At 42.2% G+C, this 12,615-nt stretch overlaps 1 protein-coding gene across 1 annotated transcript in view; it reads left to right on the top strand.

The window, feature by feature from the left end:
* The window catches only part of DNAH1 (dynein axonemal heavy chain 1), an 81,820-nt gene that overhangs the window by 60,824 nt on the left and 8,381 nt on the right, over nucleotides 1-12,615 (top strand). Inside the window, exons 57-65 of the mRNA XM_063426636.1 lie at nucleotides 203-334; nucleotides 1,272-1,397; nucleotides 1,585-1,704; nucleotides 2,032-2,181; nucleotides 2,318-2,478; nucleotides 2,905-3,130; nucleotides 3,493-3,688; nucleotides 5,908-6,059; nucleotides 8,141-8,337. Of these exons, the coding sequence (XP_063282706.1) occupies nucleotides 203-334; nucleotides 1,272-1,397; nucleotides 1,585-1,704; nucleotides 2,032-2,181; nucleotides 2,318-2,478; nucleotides 2,905-3,130; nucleotides 3,493-3,688; nucleotides 5,908-6,059; nucleotides 8,141-8,337 (1,460 nt within the window). The remainder of the gene's footprint in view (nucleotides 1-202; nucleotides 335-1,271; nucleotides 1,398-1,584; nucleotides 1,705-2,031; nucleotides 2,182-2,317; nucleotides 2,479-2,904; nucleotides 3,131-3,492; nucleotides 3,689-5,907; nucleotides 6,060-8,140; nucleotides 8,338-12,615) is intronic.

The raw sequence follows: 12,615 nt of genomic DNA, 5'->3' as shown, positions 1-12,615 counted from the left end.
ATTAATGGATTGTTTTCTTTAGAAAGTAAAAACACAAGCAAGCCCAACTGATGTTAATTGATATTCATACTTTTTGTTTCTATTCACCATGTTGTACATATCCGTGTCTGCTCACTTTACTGTCTCGTGGCATCTTTCTCTGTTGGCTTTATCTCCTTGTCAGTCATCTCTCGCTCTCTTTCTCCCTTGTCCATGGTGATAGCTCATCTCTGGCTTGGCCGAGGAGCGTCAACGTTGGCAGGATACCGTTGTAGATCTAGAGAACCTTCTGGTCAACGTCACTGGAGACCTGCTTTTGTGTGCTGGGTTCCTTGCCTATCTGGGGCCATTCACGGTGAGCAAACCTACATGTGATGCCCTTTGTGTATTAATTTATACCCAAAGCATCGTATATTTTCTATGCATGAGTGTATATGGATTTGTCTATATATTTATACTAATACGGATGATCAACCTATTGTTCCTGTAACATTTTGTACTTGTTTCATTTATTGTTAAATTTGCCCCTCCTATAATATTGTAAAGTGCTGCGGAATATGTTGGCGCTGTATAAATCCAACAAATAATAATAATAATACTTTTATTGTTGCATATTAGTAAAAAGTTGATTCTGGGTATTACTATGCATTGCTACTACTGTAAATGTGTTTTATTGGGATGCATACATTGATCATACATGGGTGCTATTTTTTCATGTATATCATCAGCTATGAAGAAAGGTTAACAAATTTAAACCTATTTAGTTTAGAAAAACGTCGCCTGAGAGGGGATATAACATTATACAAATATATTCGAGGCCAATACAAACCATTGTGTGGAAATCTATTCACAAACCGGACTTTACATAGGACACAAGGCCATGCGTTTAGACTGGAAGAAAGAAGATTTCTTCTAAGGCAAAGGAAAGGTTTTTTTACTGTAAGAACAATCAGGGTGTGGAATTCTCTGCCTGAAGAAGTGGTTTTATCAGAGTCCATACAGATGTTCAAACAGCTACTAGATGCATACTTGCAAAGACAGAATATTCAAGGATATAATCTTTCAATGTAGGGTAATAACTGCTTGATCCAAGGATAAATCTGACTGCCATTCTGGGGTCAAGAAGGAATTTTTTTCCTAGCTTGTTGCAAAATTGGAAGTACTTCAAACTGTTTTTTTTTTGCCTTCTTTTGGATCAACAGCAACAAAAACATATGTGAGGAAGGCTGAACTTGATGGACGCAAGTCTCTTTTCTGCTATGTAACTATGTAACTATCATTTGTCTCTATAGGGTTCGTATCGAACAGCACTTTTTGTTCAGTGGACTAAGAAAATGAAGGAGTTGAAAGTTCCATGCACAGATGAGCCATCCTTGATAGGGACACTGGGTGATCCAGTAAAAATTCGCTCCTGGCAGGTGAAATAAATCTAAATGACAAGAAATCATGATGTACTGCATTTACTAGAGAACCTGTAGCACAATGGGACAATAGGTCATAGTAAATGTGGCTGATGAGTCTGAGATGGTGATCATGAAGAATTAACAGATCATCGAGAATGTTTTCTAAATGCTAAAGGGTGTTATGAATACTTTGTCTTCTCAGATTGCTGGGCTCCCGAATGACAACCTATCTGTGGAGAATGGAGTAATAACTCAGTATGCCCAGTGTTGGCCTCATTGCATTGACCCTCAAGGACAGGCTAACAAATGGATCAAAAACATGGTAAGGAGATAGTGAACTATATGGGAATGTCTGGGTTAAAACAAGTAAAGTCTCACTGGTAGGCCTGGAGAGCAAAGTGAGGTTTATGTAGAGAATTAGAAAGTAGAGATGTTCATGCAGAGGTAGCAAAAGGTGATCTGTATGATAAGGATCTAGACTTGTAGAATAGTCAACATGAATTGCATAAAGATTCATATGTTTTATGATGAACAATACAAGAATGTTACTGATATAAATTGCTGATAATCTATTTGGATGCACCAAATGCAATATACACGTATACTTTGCAAATGTCCAACTTTGTGTTTTATGGCTACACCCTTGCAGGAGAAGGATAATGCATTGGATGTTGTGAAGCTCAGTGACCGTGACTTTTTAAGAAGTTTGGAGAATGCAATACGTTTTGGAAAACCATTTTTGATGGAGAACGTTGGAGAGGAGCTAGATCCTGCTCTAGAACCTGTGTTACTCAAACAAGTAGGCAAAATACACTTTATCCCAATTTGATGCACTGCCACCCATTTTTTTTTTTTAAAATGGGCTGCTTATCAGATATTGACATGTACCAGATATTTCACCTTCACCTTTGTACTGATCATTTACTGTTTTACAGACATACAAGCAGCAGGGGAGCACAGTACTACGTTTAGGTGATACCATCATCCCATACCATGATGACTTTAGAATGTACATCACTACCAAGTTACCAAATCCTCATTATCCCCCGGAAATAAGTACAAAGGTTACACTTATCAACTTCACTCTGTCTCCAAGGTAACATTTTAAGTTATTTTTATTAAAAATAATAATAAAAAAAATCTATATATACATATCCATATATATGTCAGTACAGCTCTGTCTATCTTAAACTGTCTTAAACTCTTCTGTAAATTATTCCAAGAATCTGTTACTATTTCTACAAAAATCTACTTACTGAGCATAAAGACTGTTGGTAAGGACTATGTGCACCTTCTCCTTACATTGCTTACATATGCAAACATATGTAATTTACCCTGCTGTCAGTGTGTCTTGAGCTAGTTGCAAGACAAACACCATCATGCCCATTTTATAGCTATTATGGCCTCTCCTAGTCTCCTAACATATGATAGAAGCCTCTACCCCTTCTGTCTAACCTAGCAACTTCCCCAATCTAATGTGTTTCTAGTCTATATGCTAATGTTTCTGTTGCCTCCCCCACAGTGGCTTGGAGGATCAGCTACTTGGGCAAGTGGTGGCTGAGGAGAGACCTGATTTGGAAGAAGCTAAGAATCAGCTGATTTTATCAAATGCTAAGATGCGTCAGGAGCTGAAAGAAATTGAGGACCAGATTTTAATGCGCTTAAGCTCCTCACAGGGAAATCCTGTAGATGATGTGGACCTCATCAAAGTTCTGGAGGCCTCTAAGCTGAAAGCTGGGGAAATCAAAGTAAGCAAAAATTAGAGGACAAATAGTCTGTTATTGAGATTGAGTAGCTGTGTGGCAATCAGATAATACATTATATAAATGTCTAAATAGTTAAAAACTAGTGCACATGTTTATTTCTTCACTAAACTGGGAATTGTTGAGAACGTACAATGGAATAGTCAAGCTGGAAAATTGGCTAAATTGAGTTTAGTTTTTGTGCCCTAATGCTTTCTTTGCATGTACTTAACACCTTCAGATACTGAGAGCCAAACACCCAAAGGCATGTTTTGTATATGGTATTTATTGCATATATTAGTGTACATCTTTTTCATTATATTAATGTTCTGATTGATGATCTTCCAAAATGCTTTGTGCTTTCTCAGTCAAAAATGGTTGTGGCAGAGCAGACGGAACGAGATATAGACATCACCAGGCATCAGTATGTCCCAGTAGCTGTCCGGACACAAATCCTCTTCTTCTGTGTCTCAGATTTGGCCAATGTGGATCCTATGTACCAATATTCGTTGGAGTGGTTCCTTGGCATCTTTTCAGCATCTATTGCTAACTCTGAAAGAGCAGGTAATGTTACAGAGTACAAACTGCCTTCCATGCACAAGAAAAAAAAAGTAAATAGTGGGGGACATGAGACATAGAGTGGAAGAAGAGAGAAGTGGTTATGAGGGAAGGGGTTGTGGACAAGCTACCTAATTACGGGAAGGTGGTGTGAAGAGCCCAGTATTTTCATCTTCTCTGCCTATTTAGGGTTGTTTCTCACTTGTTCTTGTTCATTATAAACGGACTTTCTTCACAATGATAACAGCCAGCATATTTTAGAAAAACGCACATTAGGTGCAGGGCAGAAAATGTCCTACACCTGTTGCGTTAAGAAGTGGATAACCAGGGCATAACCCCGAGTTCAAATATAGAAAAAAATGAGAACTGATCTCAGACAAAGAACTGGTACCAGGACTCACAATGTTACCAGTATAGATATTCAGGTCCAACGTGTAGCAAAATTAAAAAAAAAAGAAAAGAAAACTTTATTAGATGGCAATGATGTATAGTAGTGCCACAAAAAATAAAAATGAACCACAGATAAACACTTATTTGTGATAGTGTCACACACAGGGAAAATCAAAAGTGATTTTAAAAAGGGAACCAATTGCTTTCAAGGATGTACATAAGGTAGTGAAAACACTAGATGTAATATTTAATAGATTCTAACCAAAAGTTATCCACCTGGCTGTTTGATACAAAAACAGTGTTGCCAGGTTAAACAGTGTCACTTAATAGTATCTGTTTCCTTATGAATTCTAGGCTATATTAGGTGCACAGTAGCTTTAATAAAAAATAGTAAACGAGATAGCACTTAACCAGTTGTAAGCCAGATTACAAATCCATAAGTACTATTCAACATAACAAGATGCCTCCTAAAAATATACAACCTAGTATAATATAGAATAAATGCCTGGGGTAAAAAATATATACCAGATAATATATCACAGTAATACTGCATTTGTATCTAATATACAGCTACCACAGAAATAGATAGGGAACCTGGAGATGAATAGGGAGTAAAAAGGTCTAGTGTGGGAAAATACCCAATAAAGTTTCTTGTTTGTTTGATAAATAACATACACCAATCCACCTCCTCCACCCGCCTTACTGCTTCGTGGCAGTCCCCCTCAGCATCTAAACTAATAGTGAATAAAGAAAGTTACATGAAAGCAAAATTAATTGGAATCCCTGGATAAAAGAAGGAGTAGCATCCTCTCAATGCACGTTTCGGCACTCAAATGTGCCTCGGCCTCTGAGATGAAGTGGTCTGGGTGACTATAGTGTCCCTTTATGTGACACTGTTTAACCTGGTAACACTGTTTTTGTATCAAACAGCCAGGTGGATAACTTTTGGTTACAATCATTTCATGATACAATTTACCCCCAAGCTCTAGTGTTTTCACTACCTTATGTACATCCTTGAAAGCAATTGGTTCCCTTTTTAACCACTTTTTTTTTTCCACTGTGTGTGACACTATCACAATTAATTGTTTATCTGTGGTTCATTTTTATTATTTGTGGCATTACTATACGTCATTGCCATCTAATAAGGTTTTCTTTTTTTTCAATTTTGCTACACATAGGACCTGAATATCTATAGTGGTAACATTGCGAGTCCTGGTACCAGTTCTTTGTCTGAGAACAATTCTCATTTTTTTTAATTTTTTTTTATAACAACCAGCATATGCACCATCAGCATTTTCTTCCCCAATATGAACTTAATATATGGGTTCTCCGTTTCATATTCATACATTCTTGTATAAACATAAACACCACTGATAACAACCTTGTACAACACATGGCAAGCAGATTGTAGCTGTTTCACCTTGTCCTCACTGAATATTCTGTTTTGCATGAATAATGGATCTCAGAGGCATGAACAGTACTAGACTTCTTTCACATGACGACTATCATCAGTGTCACACATTAACACCCTGTATAATCCTGTGTCCTGCTCTGCCCTGTTTTCTACACAAAGCCCAGAATATCACAGGAAAGGTATTCACAGATGATCCAGTAATGTATACAGTCAGACATGTCTCACAGGCCTCTTTTACCCCATGTAACACTATGGTATTGTCATGTTTGTACAATGGATAAATGCAAAACAGTGAAGGGGTGAGAACTGAAATATATATTGGAGTAATAGAAATAGATGAATTTACTGCTAATAGGGATATGGCTGATTATAAATAATCATGGACATGGTTTAAGATTTGCCCTCTTATTGGCTGTTTCAGATACGGTGGAAAAAAGAATACAAAACATAAACTCGTATTTCACCTTCAGCTTGTTCAGTAACGTGTGTCGCAGTCTATTTGAGAAACATAAACTCATGTTCTCCTTCCTGCTTTGTGTGCGAATCCTCATGGAGCAAGGACTTATTAATATGGTGAGTGTTTGAGTTCATGCTCAAAATGCTTTGGCAAAGTCTCATGGGCTGTAGTCAGTGGCGTACATACCGCGTTTGCAGGGGTCGCAGCTGCGACCGGGCCTGTCACTCCAGGGGGCCCGGCCGCCCTTGCGTACCCCTGTGATCGGGTACCAGCTGCCACGTTTTGCGGCCCCGGCCACGCAGCAAACCGCCGGGCCCATCTTTCAAGGGCCCCATCTGGTGGTCCATGCTATCAGGTCCACCCGATCAATATGGATTATCAGGGGGCCCGGTCAGCGCTGGACGCTTTAACAGCATGACCGGGCCCCCAGTGATGACATCGATGCTGGGACTCCCGGTCATTCCTCCCCGGTCACTCCTCCCAGCTATCAGAGCCCGCGCGGGAGGAAGGAGGAGGGAGTCAGAGTGAGAACTCTGACTCCCATCAGGCTTGGCCCCCACTGGACCCCAGGGAAAGTCACAAAAGGTAGGAAACAGGAAACATTTTGTATTTGTATGTGTGTGTCTGTCTCTGTGTATGTGTGTGTGTCTCTCTGTATGTATGTATGTATGTGTGTCTGTCTGTGTGTGTGTATGTATGTGTCTGTTGGCAGAGGTGTATGTGTGTGTGTGTGTGTGTCAGGGGGGCCCACGGATCGGGGGAAAGAGGGGAGGCGGGGGGTGGGGGCACGGATCGGAGGAAAGAGGGGAGGCGGGGGGGGGTGGGGGCACGGATCAGTTTCACACCGGGGCCCCATGGATTGTGTGTACGCCACTGGCTGTAGTGGTATCAGCACTGAGTGGAATGGATTTATAATATTGCTGCCTTTATTACAGTTCAGGATGGTTATAGTGCTTTTTATAATGGTCCTGGAACTTGGGGTTAAGGGGAACATAGAGGGAATTAACATCTACAGTATTCACAGGAGCTAGGTTGTTACTGTATGTTCATTTGAATAAAGCACCACTGCAGCAACAACATATTAAAGTCACCATTTTTAAGTGAATCAAATTAAGATGCATGAGAACACTCAGTAGTGGGATATTAGGTGTGCTTCATTGCTTCTTTATCTGCAAACTGTTTGCAACATATTCTTTGTTACTGAAATAAAAAAGTATTCCATTCCAATTGGGGGTGTCTTCCCAAAGACACTCTGCTTCAGTGACTTTCATGATGGCACTAACTTTCTTGAATACAATTAATTCCCTTTTCCATACATGTTCACTGTAAATGTATATAATATAAAAGCACATAACTAGCAATGTAATGGTTCTTTATTGGGGAGTCAGATCTCAATGAGAAATATATATATAAAATAATCTATAAAGTGTCTGTGTGTTAGTTAGACATTTTATATTTTTATTTATTTATTACTGGCATTTATTAAGCACCAACATATTCCGTAGCACTGTACAATAGGGAAAAAGACAATACTGTGTAAACAGACCAATACAAAAGGTAGAGGACCCTGCCCGTGAACTTAAAATCGAAATGTTAAAATGGGGAGATAAGAAAAGAGGTAGCAGAGGGATTTGGAGGTGATGGCAGAGAGAATTAATCATATAACTGCAGTAACTGATAACATGTTAAGGGAAGGTGATAAACTGTGGTTCCAAACAGCTAGAAGAGCATGCTATATAGTTAGCAGGAACCAGGGTGGGTTGAGACGAGTAGAATTTGAAGAGGCTTGTTGCAGATATGGTTTGGGAATTGGGCCCAAGGAGGAGTAGAGATAAACAGTTATTTCAATGAATTTACAGCTAGGAGTGGCAAGCATGGGGGAGGAGTGGGAGGGCACAAGAAACATTTGTGGTATACCATTTAGAATTTTGCCAATCAAATCTTAACAGACAGATTATTAATTACTACATGTAACTGCAAGTACAAAATACTACAGTAGTACACTATAGATAACAATGATAACATTATTATAATAAAGTAATAATTTAGTGGCAAAGGTGAAAGAAATCTGATGCAGCATCTTCTGAATTTCAATCTGTACCTTAAAGTAACAGCATTCAATTGAAGAGGCTAATTGCAGAGATGGTTTGGGAATTTTCAATCCAAGATATAATAACACTGTTGTTTTGTCTTACAGGATGAATGGCGTTTCTTGCTGTCTGGTGGCATAGCGTCCACACTGGCTGAAAATCCATGTCCTGAGTGGCTGCCTGAGCGTGCTTGGAGGGACTTACAAGCTTTAAGTGCACTGAACAACTTCAGCAAAGTCACCGAACAAATCGCACAACATAGTGCAGAGTACAGAATAATCTGTGACAGCCCGGAGCCACATCGGTAAGAAGAATATGAAATTAGATGAACATGTTTTTAATGGATTATATAGATAATTAATTAATTAGTAAAATGATTATTACTAATTCATAATTATATATGCAAAAAGAAAAGGAAAAAAAGGTCCTGCTTTTTGTGCAAATTGTCAGATATTACAACCACACTGTTTAGCTCTGCCCTTTCATTTTGGACCATAGACATGTTTAACATGTGCAGTCCAATTGGGAAGATCTTTCTATCTGTCCAACTTGACTGAATAGCTTTAGTGGGCCCTTGCAGGTCCTGCTGTTTGAACAGGCCACTTACTGCAGCATTTCCTGTACCTCCTGATCGCGGCCCTGATCAAGAGTCAGGAGGAAGAAAACTAAACTAAAGTGACATACATTACATGATCTATATAAGTATATCAAAAGTTATTTTACATAGATATTTCCCCTGTAAAGCATGCATATACCAAACAGGGAAAACACTTTCTCAGATGATGAAAGTGACTCAATGCGAAAACGTAATTGAAGATTATGCTAGCTTTAGTGTACTAATAATCTTAATTTTAATAAAGACAGGAGGCGAGTATTTTGCATATCTCTCTTTACTAAAACTCCATAGCAGTAAAGAAAGTGATAATAAGAACCAATCAAAAAACAGTAGGAGGTATAGTATTCCCAGTGAACAGGCTCCTCCCCCTCTTTCAACTAGCGACATCGCAGACGGCAAAGTTCAAATAATGTTAAGTCGAAAACCAGTCTAGGGTCTGTAATAGAAGAATAAATCCGAGAGTCTTAGGACCATCCATGTGGAGTGTAGGGGAAACTTGGGGAATCAATCCAAACCAGTTAGGATAAACTTGGGATAATCCACGTAGTGATAGTTGGAGGTCCACGTTGAGTTACGCTGAAACGAGAGTGTGGAATAGGTTAGGTACTAGTCGAGAGACTTTGAAAGCATGGGAGACTTTCGTACAGTATTTTTATGTAAGATTATATAATTAAATAGTAATATACCGGTAATACATACATTTCATTCTAAAGAACCACAGGGCACAATAATCATGACCTAAGATATCTACAGAATACGTAGAACAGTTGAATATGCAGGGAGAGCAGAGACTAGTTCCTAGTAGAAGATAGGAGAATAGGAGAAGGACAGTATAGAAAATTTAGAAGACCGAAAGGGTGGGTATGGGTGGGAAAATACTCGCCTCCTGTCTTTATTAAAATTAAGATTATTAGTACACTAAAGCTAGCATAATCTTCAATTTTATTACATGACAGGAGGCTTCGTATTTTGCATTTTTTACGCTGATGTAATAATGAAAAGGCCGCGCAGGAGTTCGGTCTAAAGTAGAAGGTCCGTAAAGTGGATTCGCGGGACCAGTCAGCTGTGCGTAGGACATCTGATAGTGAAGCTCCGGCTGAAAAGGCCGAAGAAGCAGCCGCGCCTCTCACCGAGTGAGCCCCGAAAGAGGCGTCTACGCCTGCTAGTGACAAGATCCAGCGTACCCATCTAGCGAGAGTGGTAGAGGAAACTGGATTGTGAGGTTTGACATAGGAGATCAGAAGTTGACCGGAGGGAGTCGGGCGGAGAGAGGCGGTAGCCGTCATGTAGCTGCGTAAGGTTGCGACCACGCACAATTGAGGTTCCGTGAGGAAAAAGGGGTAAAAAATAGTGGTAGAGTTAGATTTGGTGCGTCGGGAGACATGGAATGTCACCCCTTCAGGATCCATAGAGAAGGCATTGGCTTCGAAGGCTCTAACGTCGGATACCCGACGAAAGGAAACTAGGCAGAGCAACACCTTCATTTTGGCTGAAAGTTGGCGGAGTGAGAGTCTGTCGTTAGGCGGCCATTCTCTTAAGAAGTTGAGGACGAGGTCCACATCCCATAGTTGATTGTATTTGGGGGCCGGAGGGCGTTTGAGTCGCATGGCCCTCAGTAGTCTACATACCATAGGATCCTTGCCCACCGGAATTCCTTGGATGGGGATATGGGCCGCTGAGATTGCTGATCGGACTACGTTAATAGTCCTATAAGATTTTCCTGTTGTAAAAAGTGACGTCAGGAAGTTCAGGACGGTGGGAATAGGTGCCGTAAGTGGATTGAGGTCCCGTTCCAAGCACCAAGAGGACCAGGAGGTCCAAGCAGAGATGTAGCATAGTCTCGTCCCCGGTGCCCACGACTCCCATAAGAGGTCCCTAGCAGTCTGCGATAGTTCGCTGACTCGCCAGGTGCCCCGGAAAGAGTCCAAGCCACCAGGGAGAGTCTCTCTTCCATTATCAGCGGATGGGGGTTCCCCTTCGGATCCCTGAGGAGAGTCGGATGGGACGGCAGTAAGAGCGGATCTGCGTAGGATAGTGCTAGCAGGTCCGGGAACCACGGTTGACTCTGCCATAGGGGGGTAATCAGGAGCAGAGAGATCTGGTGTGTCTTCAGATAGTGGAGAGTCCTCGCTATCATGGCGAATGGGGGAAATGCGTAGGCGCTGAAGGGGGGCCAGGTCTGGAGGAAAGCGTCCACTGCTCTGCATTCTGGGTCCGGGAGCCAGCTGAAGAAGTCTGGCGTTTGTCTGTTGTTGCGGGATGCAAAGAGGTCTAGATGGAAGGGTCCTCTCCTTCTCGAGAGGGCATTGAATATCTCTGGATCCAGCATCCAATCGCTGCCGTCTCTCCAATGGCGAGAGAACCAGTTGGCTGTTAAATTCGTCTCCCCTGGGAGGTATTCCGCCTTGAGGGAAATTTTGTGTGGGAGACAGAAGTCGAACACCTCTTTCGTGAGTTCGGATAAGAGTCGTGAGCGGGCTCCGCCTAAGCGGTTGATGTAGCGGACGGCTGAGATGTTGTCCATCCTGAGGAGAATGCAACAATTTGATTTGTCCTTTGCCAGACTGTGTATGGCGAAGGAGCCTGCCAGTAGTTCGAGGCAGTTGATGTGTAGGTTGAGTTCCTGTGGAGTCCAGGTTCCCCCTGTCGATACATCCTCGCTCGTGGCGCCCCAACCCCAAAGGCTGGCGTCCGATTCCAGCACGAAATCTGGGATTTCGCCGAAGATAGCTCGGCCGTTCCAGGCCTGCATGCTGTCCAGCCACCATTGAAGTTCCTCCCGGACTTCTGCCGTCACTGGTACAGGTTGATCGTAAGTGGGGTTCCGGCGGAGGAAGGATGCTTTGAGGCGTTGCATCGCCCTGTAGTGGAGCGGGCCCTGGAAGATGGCCTGGATGGATGCCGAGAGAAGGCCTACGATTCGAGCTAGATTGCGTAGGGGAACTGATTGGCATCGGATCGTCTTGCGGATTTCCTTCCGAATCGCTGCGATCTTGGTCGTCGGTAGCCGGAGCGTGCTGGAGACCGAGTCGATTTCGAAGCCCAGGAACTGTATGGTTTTCGACGTAGTTGTAGCGGATTTCTGATGGTTTATCGTAAACCCTAGGGATTCTAGGAGTTCCATGACAAAACGTGTGTGTAGTCTGAGTCTTGACTTGACGGAGCAGAAGATTAGGAGGTCGTCCAGGTATATAATGCAGCGAATTCCTCTTGCGCGCAGATGAGTAACTACCGGCTTCAACAGTTTGGTGAAACACCATGGGGCCGAACTGAGGCCGAAAGGGAGGCAAGTGAATTGCCATGGCTGGTCGTTCCACAGGAAGCGGAGGAAACATCTGCTGTCGATATGAACTGGTACTGAAAGGTAGGCATCCTTGAGGTCCAATCTTGTGAACCAATCGCCGTCTTGTAGGAGGTCCCGTAAAAGGTGGATTCCCTCCATTTTGAAGTGGCGGTAGACCACGTGAGCATTGAGTGTACGTAGGTTTATGACCGGTCGGAGGTCTCCTGTCTTCTTTTTCACTAAGAAGATGTTGCTGAAGAATCCTCCGGCGTCTGTGGCGGGTTCTATCGCCCCTTTGTTGTAGAGTTCCTGAAGTTCGGCTTGGATGAGCTTTGAGTCCTCTGTCGAACAGTTGATCGGTCGTGGTGGGGACTCTTGGTAAGGTGCTGACGAAATCTATGATGTATCCCTGTACCGTCTGGAGTATCCAAGCGTCTGACGAAATGGTCGTCCAGTTCTGAAAGAAAAGAGAGAGACGACCTGCATGCAAGGTGGTCATAGGTAGATGATAGCTTACCTGGAGTGAATCGGGATCTGCCACGTCCTCGGGTACTGCGTCCCCTGTCTGAACCTCTTGAGAAGGTGAAAGGTAATGGGATATGAATGAACAACTGGATGTGACAACAGGCGGATTAACATAAACCTGAGCAGAAAAGGATATAAATATATATGCTTACCTTGGA

The sequence above is a fragment of the Pelobates fuscus genome, chromosome 7 (genome assembly GCF_036172605.1).
Source record: "Pelobates fuscus isolate aPelFus1 chromosome 7, aPelFus1.pri, whole genome shotgun sequence".
Lineage (NCBI taxonomy): Eukaryota > Metazoa > Chordata > Amphibia > Anura > Pelobatidae > Pelobates > Pelobates fuscus.
Note: the sequence above shows the minus strand (reverse complement) of the source record. Positions and strands in the feature narration are given on the sequence as shown.